At 43.2% G+C, this 18,541-nt stretch overlaps 1 protein-coding gene across 9 annotated transcripts in view; it reads right to left on the bottom strand.

The window, feature by feature from the left end:
- Nucleotides 1-18,541, bottom strand: part of MBNL2 (muscleblind like splicing regulator 2) — a 160,533-nt gene that overhangs the window by 103,413 nt on the left and 38,579 nt on the right. For all 9 annotated transcript variants that reach the window (XM_045480988.1, XM_045480934.1, XM_045480968.1 and 6 more), the window contains one exon: nt 6,653-7,427. In XM_045480988.1, coding sequence (XP_045336944.1) covers nt 6,653-6,826 — 174 coding nt within the window. In that variant the 5' untranslated portion in view covers nt 6,827-7,427. The remainder of the gene's footprint in view (nt 1-6,652; nt 7,428-18,541) is intronic.

Genomic DNA, 18,541 nt, shown 5'->3' with positions numbered 1-18,541 from the left:
GCGAGATAGGAAGGAAGGTTGCAGTGGTAGAAGAAGTAGGAGTGGGGGGAAAGAGGAGGAAAGAAGTCCAAGGAGGGGCTGGCCAGGCTTGCAGAACAAAACGGAGAAATTAAAGAAAATGGTGAACAGCCACACAGAGCAGTTTGGTGTCTGAGGTTCACTGGCAATCATCAATAAGTTCGTTTTGAAAAGTCATGGGGATTCCTTCGTTAATTTATGCACTCTTGGAATGGTTATTGTTGCACCTCCTCCACGCATCAGTGCCACGCTAGGTGCTTGGGCACAGAGATGACTAAGACACCATCCTGTCCTTGGGAAGCTTACGGGCTTGTATGGGGACACAAACTTAGAGGAGTGAACTGTTACATGGAGGTCTTCATAGTATCACGAAGGGGCAAGTGGTTGATTTGCCCCGGAGGGCAGCAGTCAGATGATGGATACACGGATCTCTTACACAAGGAGTAGAATTGGTGGTCCGGGGCACCGTTAAAGTAGAACATGTCCTTCACTTTATCGTGATATCTGAAATCCTATGTGTCAGAATCGCACGGGCACACACACACACACACCAACACCTTGGACCAAAACTACTTTTGCTACTGAGACCTAGTAAGTGAGGTATAATATCTCTGGACAAATACAGACAAAAAGAAATACATGTGCCTCACTGTCTCTCCTTTTCAAATATGTAACTTTTTAGTACCTAGATCAGTTTATTCCTGGGGGCTTCTATTTTAGAATGTTTTTGACACTTCCATATGCTAAATTTGTGAAACATGGATATTGTTAAGATATTAGGAGTTTTAGAATTCATTAGACCGATGAGTTATTCTATAAGAGGAATTAGGAGGAGGGAAGGGATGGGGCGGCTTTGGAGTGACACTTACCTTGGATCATGTCTCTTCCCCACCATTTGTAAGTTATTTGTTGTTTCCAACCTGTATCCCACAACTGTAATGGGTGACTGAATATTTACCTTACAGAGTCGTTGGAAGGAACTGCTAATTCATGAAAAACACCTGGCAGAAAGTAGCCTCTATGTGACTACAGAGATTTCTATAGATAACAAAATAATTGTCTGAGATTATATCTTCAAATCAGGCCAGAATTGAGCACATAACTTAAAAAATCCTCAAGCAATTTCTGCAAAGAATTAGCTTCTATTTGAAAGCAATCCAACAACATGAAGTTAAGGCCAAGGCCAATGACATACATTTTTCAGTATGTTTTGAAGAACTGTCCCAAACATATCTACTACCATATTCGATTTTAAAATTTTCACCCATACACATGAAGACTAAAATTTTATTTGTCATCAGCCAACTTATAGCCAGCATCCCACAAATAAGCGAGTAGGATCTATTTTTATACACTTTCAAACTTAGAAAGAATGGGAGAGTAATAGTAAGTAGTTTCTGCAACACTTCAGAGAAACTGAAGTAATTTACTTGTCAATTACTTGTCAGTTTTCTTGTCAATTTTCTCATGTTGTATTACACTTCCATGCTGTATTATACTGGGGCCTCTAATTCCTGCACAGAGCCCCCTGATTTTGAAATCTATTGGACTATTGAGAACAGGGCCATAGCACATTGCCGTACAGGTTGTGCACTGCACAACTCCAGGGGGTGCCGGTCACACAGACCATATTGAGAAATGCACCCACACAAGCCGTATGCAGCAGCCCTACCTGAGAGGCTTGAATCCTTTCCTAAGGAACATGCTCTACCGTGCAACAAATACTTATTGAGCATCTAATACGTAGGAGACCCTGTTCTAGGCTCGAAGGACACGACAGTGATCAGAAAAGATACCATCCCCATCTACATGGACCTTCCATTCTAGCAGAAGGGAGGGGGACAGATAATGAACCCAAACCAAGTATGTGTTCAGTTTACCAGAAGGCGGTGTTAGGGAGAAGAAGAAAGCAAGATGGTGAGCAAATGGAATCACAGCCATGGGGAAATTACTATTTGAAATAAGGTTGGCAGAAAGGCTTCACTGTTGGCAGTTTGGATCAGAATCCAGAAGGGAATGAGGGATAAGCTGTTCATACAATTGAGGCAGGAATATTCCAGGCAGAGCAAAGAGCAAGTGTAAACACTCTAAGGAGGAAGCCTACTTGGCACAGCCAGGGGCCAGGATAGAGGCGGGGTGGCTACAGGGGACTGGATGGGGGACAATGGTAGGACAGAAGTCAGGGGGTTGGGGTGAGAGTCAGATCTCCAGGGCCCAAACAGTTTTGTAAGGATCGGTCTTTACCCATGTACCCAGGCGAGCTGGGAAGCCACTGGGAGGCTTCCAATGGAAGAGTGACGTCATCTCACTCAGGTGCTCAAAGAATCACAGGGTCTTTGAACTAATTTTTATTATGTAAAGCCAAAACAATTTCCCCAAAGACTCTAGGAGTGCTTTTTGTTTTTCTTTGGCCAAAATTAGCAACATGATTTTTTAAAAAATTATTTCCTATTTTAATTTCAGTTTGAATTAAAACGTTTAAGCAAAGACATTAAATACTTGATGAAAGTGGTAAATGCCAAAACCTTTAGTCCCAATAAGCATGAAAGCTAATTCATTTATTCCCTTCCGGATGTTTCCGTCTGCAAAACAATCCAGACTAGTTCCTATTGGTTACAGGGAAAAGAACCTGAAAAGAAAAATCTCAAACATCTCAACTGTGAGGGAGACTGTTTTATGGATTTTAAAGGAACAGAGATGGGGCCAACATGGTCAAGGATACAGGGAGGTTAGCTGTTCACGAAGCAATTTGCATTTTGTCAAGTTAACCTATCTTGTGGAACATCATGTTCCAGGCCTTCCAGAAAAATTTAAGCAACTGCACTGTTAAAAAAAAAAATCACAAATGCCTTTTCTGCCCAGTGGTTTCATTTAAAATGCAACAAGGTAACAGTTGTGAATAAAGTACAGTTGTCATTGTAAGAACTGTGCTCTATTTTCTGAAACATTTCTACAAAAGTATTTATAGATGTACAACTCTCTTTCCAAAGACCTCAGCAAATCTCCTTTTTAACCACCCACTAATTTGTTTAGTATGTTTTTATGGGTGTTTCCTCATGGATGCAAATAGTCCATAACAAAAACTGAAAAACAAAAAGGAATATGTCAGGCTTATAGGCGACTGGTCTCTATATTGGTATGCCAACACAGATTCCTCTTCCCTATTTTTCCGAACAAAAATAGTCCACAGTCCTTGAGAAAATACCTCGTGAGAAATACTAACCACAAACATAATGTCGGCGTCAAACTTGACTTGCTTTAATGTCATGACTAATTTGTATCACTGAGCTGTTATCACTCACACAGTCGATTCTTAAGAGTTTGGACACATTAAGAGTTGAACGCTTTATGAGTTGGACACATCCTGTCTATAAAGCCAGTCATCAAAATCAGTGTCTATGCTGTAATACTTTATTATGAAGGGAAAATAACAGGATCTGGCTCTACTATGTCCCGCCCTCTGCTAGGCATCTGGCATATCTTAGGCCAGGTGGTCTTTGCAGTAACCTTATGAAGTTGGAATTATAATATGAATATTGAATAAGAGGAAACTGAAGTCAAGGAGGTAAAATAATTTGTCTCAAATGCTATAGCTCACTTCTAACCAGCCAGAACTCATTCAAGCCCTGGCCTGACAGCAAAGCCCTTGCATTTCTGTCTGTCGTAGGCTGGTTCTGTGGAGCAACACTGTCTTATTTATTATATTAAATGAAACTAAAATTAAATAGCTTAATTATTGTTGTCATCATAATTTTTCTCTTTAGCTACCACTGTTGCGTGCCTTTTTTGTGAGAGAGAGAGAGAAAGAGACAGAGACAATGTGAGTGGAGGAGGGGCACAAAGAGAAGGAGACAGAGTCCCAAGCAGCCTCCACACTGTCAGCACTGAGCCTGATGTGGGGTTCGAACTCACGAAACCATGAGATCATGACCTGAGCCGAAACCAAGAGAGCGGGACGCTTAACCAACTGAGCCACAGGTGCCCCTGAGTGCCTTTTTAATTTACTCGTCCTTATTGTAGGAACTCGTCATTCTTACATCCACCTTGCAAGGTGAATATGCCCGCATGGTGCCAGGCAGTGTGCATATGTTAGCCAATGTCACTGGCAAATGTTCTCATTTCACTGATGAGACAACAAAGCTAAGAAGTGACAAGGGACCCACCCAAGTCAGGGAAGTGGTTGAGCAGGTATTTATAGACTCGGGTATGTCTGACTCCTATGCTATGGGCTCTTTTCACATTCTTCACAGTTTGACAACTTTAAAAATAAGTGACACCACGCTCAAATTAAATAATCTGAAAATGTACAATTCTAAAAGGAAACTGATAACTTAAGGCAATCTGTAACCATGCTTCAACACTGCAAATGATTCCACTAGACACTTCTGAAAATGGTCCTTAAAACTCAAATCTTCATGCTTGGTTCATGCTTTTATGTTAAACTTAACTGTTCTTCACCCTTTCTCCATGGGTTGGAATTCCTCCAACAACTGTGGTCCCGGAGAATCCACATTGTAAGGACTTGGAAGTTGCTGTCCTCTTGATATTCAAGAAGTACTTGGCCTTAATGTGTTGTATATATCTCCCTCATATTTCCTTAACTAGCTGAAAGAATTAAGTTTTAAGACACTTCCTAAGACGTTGGTTTCCTAGTCAATATCCAACCAGTGAAGGCTTGGATCAATAAAACAAAGGAAGTAGGATGACCTGGGAAATGAATTTCTTACCTCTGACCTGTTTCCATATCTTGAAGCTCTTAAAATCTAGTTTTTAATCTAAACTGCTTTTTATAGTGAATGTTTAATCTAAACTGCTTTTTATAGTGACCGTAGAAGCAAATACGTACTTAGGTTACTTGTTTGACTAAAAGCAAAATAAATACTATTATAAAAATATGCTTATAATGTTATACTTTATATAACTGTGATTTATCCATCTGTTTATTTCTGTGTAGACAAAACAATTCATATTTTTAAAGTCTAATCTAATAAACTTTTCATGATAAAGAGGAATAAAATAGGGAAAGTTATGGGGATAAATGGCATATCTAATTTTTCAAACTTTAACCCTTAAAAGACTTCTCTTGGGCTACAAATGTATCCTTCTGCTTTTTATTTATTTATTTTTTTTCTTTTTTTAAATTTTTTTTTTTCAACGTTTATTTATTTTTGGGACAGAGAGAGACAGAGCATGAACGGGGGAGGGGCAGAGAGAGAGGGAGACACAGAATTGGAAACAGGCTCCAGGCTCTGAGCCATCAGCCCAGAGCCTGACGCGGGGCTCGAACTCACAGACCGCGAGATTGTGACCTGGCTGAAGTCGGACGCCCAACCGACTGCGCCACCCAGGCGCCCCATATCCTTCTGCTTTTTAGTGTGTAGACAAATTTTCCCTTTAAGATATACTTAAATATACAAAGTCTTATATTTCAACTTTGACTAATAAATATCATAAGACATAACTTTTCACTTTAAGTTGAAATTCTCCCTCAAAACATACCCAATCCTTCAATATCCAAGAATAGGCTAAGGTCACTATTTTGTAAACTCACAGCACTAAGATTTCCCAAGAGCATGGACCACGTTTTTTTTTTTTTTTTTTTTTTTTTTTTTTTTTTTTTTTTTTAACTCTTTGGTAAGCTTATTTATACAAAGTTTTGCAGAGATGTAAACATTAAGCTCTTATCTCCATTGAAAACTATATCATGATGATGTTAGGACTGTCCTAGACAGCCTGGGATTCATAGAATCCATATTTTAGGGCAAAATAAGCCTCAAAGAATTATGGGCTAAGTCACACCTACTTCCTTCAATTAGATATTTCATCATAATTCCCCCAATTTCTGCAAGTCCAAACCCCACCTGACTTGGTATACACCTCAGGTTGCAACAACCTTCTAGAACATTTCTTGAAACAGTCAGCTGGAAGTCAGCTCTCCCTTCTATGGACCCACATAGAACCCTGTTTCTCTCTTAAGGCATATGTCCCTTTCTGTCTTGCATTATAGTTACTTGCTGACATGCTGTATTTTCCCTCCTAGACAGTGAGCTCAAGGATACCATCTTGAATCACATTCAATTCTTCCGTGATGCTGTTAACTAACACATAGTGGGTTCTCAAGGAGTACTAACTATGTACTCAATGATTTCTGTTAGCCATGGCAAATCGTCAGAAAGAATGAAAAACCTATTAAGAAGTATTTTAGGAAGCCCTTGGTCAAGAAAGAAAAGCATAAGAGTAGAAAATTCTTCGAGAGGCGAATCAGAATAACTGGCACATAAAAGTGACACATTCAATTTCTTCACCTTTATATAACCTCCAGAAGATCAAACGTTAATAAAATATTTATCTTCAGTTGTCACAAGCCAGACTTTGATTTAAAACTCTTGGGTACATGAATGTCATGCCAGACCCAAAATATACCGTCATGTATTTTTAATTTAAACATGGCTCTGTAAAAAATTTATGTATGCCTGATATGAAAAAACGTGGGTGAAGATCTCCCAACAGGCACCGCAAACAAGAAAACAGAACCTAAAAATGACTGTTGAACTTCTGTGAAGCTACATGGGAAAGCATTCCATCCGAGAGTCCACTGTGCCATCAACACGACACAGGAAACGCATCCCCTTACCTTCAGGGAGTCAAAGCAGGCGATCACTCTTCCGTTCTCCACCTGGCAGCTCTTGGGGGGGTGAGCAAATTTGCACTCCTCGTCAGAGCGTGAGCACGTGCCCCTCTGGAACTGCCTGCAGACCTCCAACGTCAGCCATTTTGTGTCTCTGACGGGGGCCACGTTCAAAGCCATGATGCTCGAGCTACTGGGATTATGTTTGTTTGTGTCAAATGATGAAATCGATCCAGGTCCCAGTGATTCCGAGACTATTGTTGTGAAAAACCCCACATGTGAGTCTGAAGGTAAGTGATCAATTGCTTAGGGAGGCCCAATCCAGGAAGCAGTGAGGAGAGAATTTATCGGCAAGCAGTCACTCATCAATCAATATGCCCCACTTGAAGACAGTGGGCCGCAACAGAAGCACACTCAGTGTCATCTCTGGCGGTAAACGTCCGAGTCTCTCGACCGATCTGCAGACACGACTGTTTTTAATAAAGTGACTTCAATATCATGGCACTCCTTGGGAGGATATTCAGTTCTGACACGCACAGCTATTGACGGTGCTGGAGAATAAGCCACCTAGACGTTCAGATCTTGGCAAGATTTCTCTTTCTTTCCACCCTTCTAAATCCTGAAATCGAGCAATTGGCAAAGTCAGACAGTTGAGGTATCTTCATCCACCGTAAGGTCAGGGCTACGTGCATTTGACGGAAGAACAATTTGAACACAACAAGAGCTCAGGCTGCAGTTTCCAGCGAAAGTGACTTCACACAGGCACTTTGAAATCATGAACCTGCAGAACACAAAGAAAACATCAACTTACACCCAAACTCAATGGAATCAACACTTTGATAAACTGTTTTAGGTCTCATATAGAATTTGCAAAAGTGCAGTTCAGAACTTTGAGGTTTAAGGCTAGTGAGGAAAGTTATGCATTAAAGAGGGAGAGAGAGAGAGAGAGAACAAAACTGCAGCCGTATTGCAGAAATCTAGGCAGCAGTCCAGAAGTTAGGAATGACTCAAACACATGAGTGTGGCAGACACAATAATTAAGCATTCTGAAACAATCCCATCTAATATGCTTCATCGCCAAAACAGTGTATTAGAACCGTAGCTTCAGATTAATTTCACATTTAGGCCATTGATCTTATTGTTAGAAAGGCTATAAACAATTATTCGGGATGTGTCTTCCTATGTAATAAGGGTACTGTCATTTTGGGTGCAGTGTGGGCTCCTTATTCTTTATATTTTTTCTAGTTTACAGAGATCTGAACTTAGAAATGGATAGGGAGAAGCTTCCCAATATTTTTTAGGTCTCTTATACTTTCTCTCTACTGTTATTACTTGCTTAATGTTAGTATTCCCCTCTCTGCAGTAAGCACTCAGATGGTAAGGACTATTTATACTTGTCATTTCTGTGTCCCTAGTGCCTTAGTTCATGGCTATTAGTTCCTGAAAAAATATTTACTGACCGATTTAACTGGTGACTGGCTCACTGACCAGAGGAATGAATGCAAGTTCGTTTTAGTTTTAGTTCAGTTTAGTTTTTAATGGACTCACAATCTCTATTCTGTGGAATGCTAGAGTTAAATCATACACCTACAACAAAAATATAACTAGAAAATTCATATTTCTAAAATTATATTTCATTTCTTTTAATGTTTTCAAGGATTATGAAGTAGTTAAAATGTTAAAAATTTAACATCGTTGGGTCCAGGAGGAATAAAGGACTATATACTAGAAGCTGATCGTTTTCAGATATTGTATATGCTGCCAGCTACCTTAGACACATGGCCTTGATGTCCTTTTAAAAATTTCTTTAAGTAAGAACTTAATGGAAACTGGACGTAGAGTATTTAAAATCAGCATGTATGAGTAAGTTCAGACAGCAGTAACTTTTGAGTGATTCACAAATGTCCCCTGAGGAAAGTAGGTCCCATGATAATTAAGTTAACTCCAGGTAAACCAGGCTGAACACGCTTCCTTGCAATAGGGCTTTTTTCGGTCTTGAACGAGTCTCCAATAGAGTAAGAGAAACAATGGTGTCTCTCAAGCTTATCCGATCGTGGAAGGTTTATTTAGCAGGACGTCTCTTGGGACGGTAGGCAATGCTGCTTCATCCCAGGACTTCATTTACTTGCTAGCAGAAGTGTGTAAATCGGTAATAACTGTATGTGCATGTAAGGAAATTGGCCACCTTGACGGCCATGACACATGCCTGACTCCAGCTGTAAAATACTTGAGGGGACAGGCAGGCTACTGCTTGTCTGTTTGGCAGCATTGTGTTCCCAGCAGCTAACATCAACTTGCTTAACTAGGCAGTTTAAGAAGATGAGTTTAATAACCAAATTTACTCTGGGTCAGGTTTCACAGACCAGCCTGAACCTGCACCTCCATTGCCTCAACCCCCATCTCTAACCCCCATGGAGAACAAAGGATGAGGGCAGCAGGGGACAAGAAAACATTCCTGCCTGTGTATTCAGTGGAGCCGAGGCACTAATAATGAGGTTTAAAATGATAGGTTGGACACATCTAGTTTATATTTGTACGATATTTTATAGAGTCCCTGAGTCCTACGGACCAGGGTCTGATGGGATTACAGGATGACAAAGATCCAGGAGAAGCTCATCCCTAAAGACAGCATGGCTTTGGTCACGGCTTTTCACGTGTAGGAAAAGAAACGGGCAAACTTGTATTTAGGCACAGATGGCAAAAGAATAATTACTCAAGTATTCCTAGAAAACCACATAGAAACAATGCTCTCAACCCAGTCCAGTGAATGGGGTAGACTTTCGCGTGTATTTTCAGGTAAGAAATAATTGTTTTCCTGGGAGAAACAGATTGCCATTTGTAGTTACTATGAAAATCCAACCAGAATTTAGATAGTCAGACTCGAAGGAGATGAACTTGCTTTATTTTTATTTTTATTATTTTTATTTTTATTTTTTTTTTATGTTTATTTATTTTTGAAGGAGAGAGAGACAGAGCATGAGCCGGGGAGGGGCAGATAGAGAGGGAGCGACAGAATCCAAAGCAGCCTCCAGGCTCTGAGCTGTCAGAACAGAGCCCAACGTGGGGCTCCAACTCATGAGCCATGAGATCACGACCTGAGCCGAAGTTGGATGTTCAACCGACTGAGCCACCCCAGGTGCCCCTGAACTTGCTTTTAAAAGCAGAGGAGCCACGCTTTCTGCTGGCCAGAGTCCTGTGTAAGTCAATGATGTTCCAGAAGGAAAAGAAGGCACATCATACTATACATGAGTATATTGCTATCCTCTCACAAATCCCCTCTTCCTTCCTGCTTGTTCTTGGTTTCTATCCTAAAAGTTACAGAGCTAATGTTATCAAAGACACTGCCTCCCTTGGCCCATCACAACCTCCATCTTCTGAGATGGATATAAGCAGGCAGTTGTGGGAACCAGGAAGAGAGCACAGACTTGAATTAGGTTAAGGAAGGCCACCAAAGAAGATGGCTGATGAGGGGTAAGGATGGAGAAAACCAACTTTTGACACGGTTATCAAGGGACAAGACTAACCTCTGCTAACACACAGACCAAAGCACATATTGGACCTGCCAGACTAGATTTCTTGGGAGGAAGGCTTGTGTTAGGGCTTCATTCTCCTGTATAGGAGCCACTAGCTACATGTGCCTACTGACCACTTGAAATGTAGCTAGTGCCACTGAGGAACTAAATTTGAAATTTGTATGTATTCTTAATTAATGTAAATTTAACTAAAACGTTGATCCTCACTTTAGTTCCTGGAAACCTTTCAAGTGGGCTTGGACTGACCTGAGTACATAAGTCTACTTTTCAGTTGTAAATTCTATGAAATCTAAATACAGATCAAGAATGTCCAATGAGTTCAGCTCCTAATTGAGTTGTGCTTTGAGTATAAAATACATACCGATTTCAAACGCTTCGTATGAAAAAAGAATGTGAAAGTATCTCATTAATATTGTTTCACATGTACTACATGGTGAGTTGATAATATTTTAAGTAACTGGTTTAAATATTATTATTTAGCTTATATTAAAATTAAGCTCACTTGCTTCTTTTTAGCCCCTCCAAAATTCAGAGCTACATGTACCTCTCATTATATTTCTACTGATGGCAATGTCTTACTGGCTTTTGCATTTTGTTTTCTTTCAGCCAACACAGAACATTCTGGAATGGTGGAAAGTACCTTGTCCTAAGAGCCAGCGTCAAGCCTTTGTTTTGCCAAGGTTCCTTCATGTGACCTTGAGTAAGTCAATTTCTCTAAAATGTTGATAGTAGTTCCTACCTACATTACATGATTGATGCCATGAAGGACAGATTATAGAGAGAACAAAGAATACTTTGTAAGCAGTAAAGTGCTGTCCCAATGCAAGGCAATGAAAGGAGGAGCTCCTCTATAAATATTTATTGAATAAATCCACTTTCAGGCTTCCTCTCTCTCTTCAGTCATTCTACATCAATGGCCAGGCTTATGCCTTGTGCGGATCTGCTCCAGCTACAGAAGCTGAGAGCAGGGCGGTGCCTTAGAGATCAAAGGGACCGACAGAACTGTGTACTCGGGCCACTTATCCGGAGGATCCCTCGGTTCTCAAACTGATTTATTTCGCAGCCGGAAGGAACCCACAGAGAAGTTGCCCCAAGTACAAATCCCACAGTGTTCTTCTTACAAAGGCCTGACGCTTGCTTTCTTCCCTCTGTTGCTACTAAACCCAGAAGTGAATCAAACACTTTTAGGACCCAGGCATTGACCCTGGGTGTGATGCCTAGTCCAAATATGCGGGGAGCACTGCTGGGGTGCCTACTATGTTTGAGGGCTTGCTGGAAATGCAGCGACAGATGCCATCCTCCAGTGCTCTGGGTGAGCGGGGAGGAACCTGTGGCATTTTCTAGTTCATCTACCCAGAGGGGCCCCTGGGAAAATGTGTCTGAGTGGAGAGGGCACCCTTTTCTCATTCTCAGAAAGGTCCCATATATGCTGCCATTGGCCCTGCTTATATGCAAGACGTTTCTGGGTTTCCCTAAGAAGCTGGGGCTCCTGCCTACAATATTTTCCGGTTTCTCCCAATGCTTCGCTTATGCTTCTATTTTTCCACCTTTTTTTTTTTTTTTTTTTTTTTTTTTTGACTTGTGCTTCAGTTTTATTTCCAACATCGCAATCAATGCCACCCCAGTTAGCTCCTTCCGGTGCAGAACCCAGGCAGAATTCAAAAGTAATTGTTCCCAGTTCTTTCTCTGGCCTTGTTCCTTCTTTGGCGTTCCTTTCCTTGTCCTCCTCAGGCATTCAGCGGCCTCGTGTTCTCTCCCCCTTCTGGCTTTCAAAGCCCCTCACAGAGGAGGAGACGCCCTTGCCCTTGAAGGCTCAGCTGAGCACTGATCTGGCAGGCCCTCACTGCCCTGTACCCTGAAGTGCTGTTCCTGCTGACCTGCTTCACCCACTCTGGTGACCTCTGGGTAGCCCACTTTCTGATAGTGCCTGGTGATGATTGTTAAGTATTACCTCCTAATTCTCCAGAACTTACACATTGACTTCTCCACCCGCCTGCCCCCAGCTCAAGGTTTCGCCCTGTGTATGTAATAGAATCTGCCTATTATTTTCAAATCCTCAGTGCTCAGTTACGTGCCTGGTGTCAAGAATACACTCAACAAATGTTTGTCAAATGAACTCCTGATCCTCCTCCAAGGAACTTTTGCGTTTTAATGTGGACCGAAGGCTAACCTAAAGGAATAAGGCTCTGAATAGTGAATTTCAGTATTATCCTGGAGGAAAATCCCAGCAGGTGCCACTGGCTTACCTCGCTGCCAAGAAGGCCCTGGTGACAGGGAGGATCTGCCCCCAGGACAAATTATTTGATCTTCGAACCCCAGCATCCTTAGCCCAGCGATTTGCAGATTTGCAAAGTGTAATACCTGGGCCAGCATGGCAGCAGCCTCTGGGAGCTTGTTAGGATGCAGATTCTCAGGCCCCGCCCAGAGGTACTGAATCAGAAAGTCCGGGGGTGGGGCCCAGCAAGCTGTGTTTGAATAAGCTCTCGGGGTAACTCTGGGGCACGCTCAAGTTTGGGAACTGCTGTAGTACGCATTTCTTGTTGCCCCCCCCACCCCATGTGCTGGGAGAACAAAGATGTCTGCCCTGAGTTGATCACAGGGTCTCGGGGTCACTGATTCCCCCAGAAATAATTGCAGGAGGGCTGGCTGGGGGCTTCTTCCAGTGGCTGTTTCTGATCAATGAAAACAAAACACAACTACACAGAAAACATCTGAGAGATCTGTTCTCAACAAGACTTCATTCTATGAGAATTACAAGAATAGATGAACTCGTAGCCTGTAGGTTTGGTTCAGGATGAAGCAGGCCTTTGGTCCAGGTGAGTGGGGCTTTGTTGCTAGGACCCTTGCCCGAGGGAGGACTGCCTCAGAGGGCTGGTGGCCCTCGGTGACCAGCAGCTCAGTCCTTTGCCCCTTCCTGCTAGAGCTCTTTACAGAAGGGCTGATGTGTAGCACCCGGGTATAACGAGGGTGGAGGTTCACCACTGGATGCATCTTCAAAGGAAAAGCAAGATTGAAGTTCAAGGGTAAAGAAACGCTGTAGTATTTCCTGAAACACCAAAGGACTCGCTGTGCAACTCTACAAAACAATCTCAGTCTATTTTTAGGGGTTTCACTTACATGACACTTCATTTTTCAACATATATTTAAAACCCTCCTAGGTGTTGGATTTTCAGAAAGCTGTGACTTCTGACTATAGAACGCTGAGCCGCGCAAGTTCCCTTGCAGCTGTTTAACGATGCGGCAGGCCAGTCTGGAAAGCGCGGCCTCCAAGCCAGGCCACCTCCCTTCGTTCCACACCTCTCAGCAACCAGACAAGCCCAGGCCGGGGACCCCAGGTGTCCTCGCCCTGCTGACGCTTTGTAGCCAGTTTGTACATTTCTGAAGGGAAAAACATCAGTCATGTTGGATCGTGAGGCTGAGACTGATCAAAATGTAAGACCGCCTCAAGGAAAATAGTTGTGCGGCACGCGGCTCCCTCGCTCACTTTTTGGTCAGCTGTGGCATTTAGCCGTCTGCCAGACACCGGCCTCCTAGCGAGCTGATCAAAGGGTCCTTGCAAAACAAACCGATTTCTGAGTCAGACAGTCAAGGACTCATTATCCATTAAGTAATTTATGGGATGCCTTTAATTTTATTTTCCATAAATCTAATTACAATAAAGAAACGATGCCTCCTTGAGTTTCCTAATTTCTCATTTTGAGATTCTCTGGGTTTCCTCTTTTCAATTTTTAAATTCTCCGAATATATTTTTAAAGAATGATTTCTCCTCCCTGTGAGTCGCTTGATGTCTGAGCATCCCTACTTCTATTTTTGGAGCCTGATTTAAAATAGCTCTCAGTGTGCTCTCGCCCCTGATCAATGGCTGGCCTCAGCCCGCACCTATCAGATGCAGATGCCTGGGCAGGAGAGGAATCTCGAGATGCTGCTGGCTGGCGTGCTGGGCTGAGAGCCACTTGACCTCCGGGAGAGGGTGTAATCCTGCCCCGTAATCACAGCCACTGAGAAGAGGTCCCTCACTGGGGCCTTCCCACAGGAAGCCCTATGCACCAATAAAAATACAGAAACTAGAGAGGCCCCACTGCAAAATGAATAAAGGACCTAGTTGACTTTTTGAAGAAAAGGTTTGTAAAGGGAGCAGAAGTGACAGTCCTTAAGAACATGTTTCTTTATAGAACCTTGAAACTGGTTTCTTTATAATTTACTGGAAACGTAAGTTAAATGGCATTTTGAGACTTCTGCGTGGTTTTGGATGGAGAATCAGTTTTTCTACACGGGGTTCTAGTTGCTCCTCTCTCCTGAATAGCTGCGTAACGTCTTGAGTTACGCTCTCTGAGTGTCAGTTTCCTGTTTAGAATCAAGGGGTTGAAAATACCAAAGCCATAAATATATGTCCTGCAACCAATATAGACGTAGTAGTATAAGTCCTCTCTATACAGTATTATCAACATTAGATACAACATCTATATGCTTTACATCTATGTGCATGTACACACACACACACACACACACACACACACGACAGGTGGAGATAAACTTCCACTCACTAAAAGTTATAAATGTCTGTAAAGTAAATGAAGTTTGAGTAACAGAAACTAGAAAGGTCCTCTCTATGAAGTTGGTACACACTATGAAATCCTTCCCAGAAATTAGTGAGACAAACTTTTGATGGATGCTCTTCTAAGACGAATTCCAAACACACATTCATTCTAAGCAGAGAAAGAACCGAGGCTAACAATGATGCCTCCATTTTATATGGTACTTTGTTCTTTTGAACACACTTTTAAATACACTTCAATGAGAAAAACAAAACACTGGCCACCCAAGGTCACAAGGGCGGGTCTGCTCAGCCAGTGTTCATGACAACAGTAATAAAAGAAATTCCCAGCTACAATTTTTCTCTTGTATCTTAAAATACAAGCGAAAGATTCATAAAATCCAGGTCTCATTTTAACACATGAAAATTTCCAGTCCATTTTCACTGCAGTTTCCAGGAATGGGCAGAGAAAGAAATCTCATCTTTAATTAGAAGAGGAGAAATTTCTAAATATAATCCTGAAACTACAGTCAGATATAATATATTCAACACACATTTGTATTCAAATTATGTTTTTTTTCACTGTGTCTGTGTTTTCTATCTAAACATTTATAATTCAGTTAGGAGACGCTCTTATTAGAATAAACGCAATTGTATTAGATACCATTTAAGGCTGACCGCACTTACCGGTTTCCTGGACCCAGTGGCTGCTGTCAGAAAAAAATGATTACTGAGCGGCAGGCTGCAATCTAGCCCCTGAATTCCCAGAGAAGTCTTTGCCAGAACCTTCCATTTCCTTCCCTGGCCACCGCCCCTGGTGGACAGGACTGCTTTTCAGCTGACCTTTTTCCTTTTCTGTCTCTCCCTCCCTCCATTATCACCAGCCAACTGGCTATTTCATCTGCCCGCACGCTTACAAATGCCTTAGACCCCCTTTTGCGACAGAAGTTTTGTAGCATAACTTTCATTATCACCGAACAAAAATAATCAATAGTGCGGCCAACAAGCATATATTACCATACTGGAGTAGAAGCTTTCAAAGGAAGTAATTGTTAATAAAATGAATAATGTGTGTTTTGAAATTTCAGTGCTTAGGTACATACATATATGCTACCAGATAGAATGAGGCGGTCAGAGGCTCACACCTGTATGCATGTAGCATTATTTTCAGTGTGACAGGCACAAATGCAGACTGACAGAGGTATGACAAGTGATGTGTCTTTTCAAAATGTCAAAAAATTCCCGTTACAGCTCCTAACAACTTAAAGAACAATGTTGCCTCAATTTACACAGGTGTTAATGTTCTTAACAAATTCAGCTGTATTAAGATGGTCTAAAAGCAAAAAATAAATCAATGAAAAACACACTTTGTACAAACAAATACACTTAAGATCTTGACCAAGATCACTATGAACGGGATTTTTATCTATGTGAATGTCCAGCAGGACACTCAAAGGTCATGAGCTACAGGCCGGTTCTTCGCCCTGAGGGAGTCACAGATAGAGATCACAAGATGGCAAAATCCTTCACTCCTGCCCACTACATTTTTAAAAATATTTTTTTAATATTTATTTATTGTGGGGAGAGTGCAAGCAGAGGAGGGGCAGAAGAGGGAGACAGAGGACCCGAAGCCAGCTCAATGCCGACAGCAGCGAGCCCGATGTGGGGCTCAAACCCACAAACTGCGAGATCATGACCTGAGCCAAAATCGGACGCTCAACCGACTGGGCCACCCAGGCACCCCAGATTTTAGAGATGCTCCCTAGTCCTTTGGACAATGGGAAAAAACGTTCCCTTAAATCTCCAAAGAAATGTTTCCTTTCTTTACAGGGCAGTCCTATCTGCACTGAGAATGGTGTTGTAGGGTCTTAAGCTGTATAAATCTGACTAAGGTGACTCAGGTATAAAATATGAGGGTCACTAGTATGGGAGATTTGGGGGGGGCACTGGAGGAACCCAGCTAAGACCCCAGCTAGAGGAAGCTCTCTCTGATAGCATCACCCAGGGTGCGTTAGAATGAGAAGGTCTCACAGGTGGTAACACTGGATATTGATTATAGCAATGGTCCAGAGAAAAGGGATAACTGAGGCCCCAAATTACATTGCAGTCATGAGAAGGAAGAGGAGGAGGGTGTGGCTGGGGTGAATTCACTAGAAGTGGATCAGCTTTGGGAATATAGACAGCAAGGGAGAGATCAAAGAGGACTTCAAAAGTTGGATCCTGTGTGGACACTGACGCTCTGCCCAGGAGGAAAGATGTCGGGAAGTGGAAGCCAATTGGAAATAGGGGCATTGAAGTTGAAGAGAGGGGACAGAGAGAGAGAGCGAGAACAAGAGAGAGAGAGAGAGATTCATATCTGTATCTACATCTGTGTCTGTATCCAGGGGAGAAATGAGAAAGCCTTGAACAGAGTCAAGGACAGTCTGTTCAGTTACTTAGAGGTGATGGAAAGAAGAGGAACAAGCGAAACCATAGACCAGGAATGACGAGAGACATGAGATCCTCTGAATAGTGCAGGGTCAAGGGTGTGTGGGGAGAGTTTCAGAGCTCCAAGATGGAGGGAGTAGCCAGAAGAGTCCACTGCCTCCAGGAGACCATGGGCATGTGGATGGTTTGGGGTGGCCAGACATCCTAACGAGGCTGCCACTGCTGACTTTCCAGATGGCAGTTTCCCTGGCTCACAGCTGTGGGGGGAGGGGTCAGGACAGCTGGAAAATGAAGCCCTCGGTGCCTGGAGCTCTTCGGAGTATTTGGTGCTGCAAGAACACCGTGTAGCAACAGGGGAGGCTTTGAACTGTCTTTGCTTTGCAGTCAGATGGGCGCTGATTACCTGCGTGCTCCCAGGGCGGGTGACCCTTTGTGAGCCTGGAATGTGTTCGCAGAAGCGGAAGGAGGGACCAAGTGAAGCACCCAGGAGAGCGGGAGAGAGCCTGCTTCTCCTGTCTCACTTCCAGCCTCTCGTTTCTTTCCTGAGTGGAAGGAGGGAAACACAACAGCAGCTTGGGAAAAGATGGCAGACTGAGGTGTGGGCTCGAGAGCCGGAACTGTGGCCCAAAGGAGGGGGAGGGATGAGGCCACCAGCTCCAGTGGAGGCCCAGCCTTGGCGAGAGAGAAGATGCTCCTTTCTCAGACGCAGGGCTGAAAGAAGGTGGGGAGTGAAAGAGACAGCCGGGTTTTCGGTTGGAGAGCAGGAAAGTGACATGGGGCAGCTTCTGTGTTGTGGCCCCTGCCCTCTGGGTCAGTAAGAGATGTTCGACTTGCTGGGACAGGCAGGTGTGGGGCTGGGCCCCCACCAAGAGCTCCTGAAGCTTCCGATGGCCCTTGCGGGCAGCTGCAGCAGGGACAAGAGATAAAGCCAGAGAATGTCAAGTGGCCCAGAAGGCACAACCTCCACGCGATAGCATGAGCTTGCTCTGAGATGAAAGTTTGGTTTCGTCGCTTTCTCCATCTGCCCTTGGCATTTGAGAGCAGGGGCGGCGAAGGGATGCTGTCAATTTCAAAAGTCAAGGCCTCAGAGACGGGGCAGTTTAAAGCAACAAAAAGACCTGGGTTATAACAAGAGCACACACGAACGTGATGGGAGTTGAGGATGTGGGGGACCAGGCTGTTCTCTCCCTGCGGAAACTGGATACGCCATCAGGAGAGCGTATCATAAAGCATTTCGGTGTGTGTGTGTGCGGGGTGGGTGTGAGTGATGTCAGAAGCCGGCGTGGCCGGTACCCCCACCAAGAGGGGCTGGATCAGATCACATGTGCTCTGGAAATGAAGAGCCAGTGGCTTCCCTTAGATCAGCACAGAAGGGGCCATGAGCAGCACGTGTCTCAAAGA

Source organism: Leopardus geoffroyi, chromosome A1, assembly GCF_018350155.1.
Source record: "Leopardus geoffroyi isolate Oge1 chromosome A1, O.geoffroyi_Oge1_pat1.0, whole genome shotgun sequence".
In the NCBI taxonomy this organism is placed as follows: Eukaryota; Metazoa; Chordata; class Mammalia; order Carnivora; family Felidae; genus Leopardus; species Leopardus geoffroyi.
The sequence above is the reverse complement of the archived record's forward strand: the minus strand, read 5'-3'. Positions and strand labels throughout refer to the sequence as shown.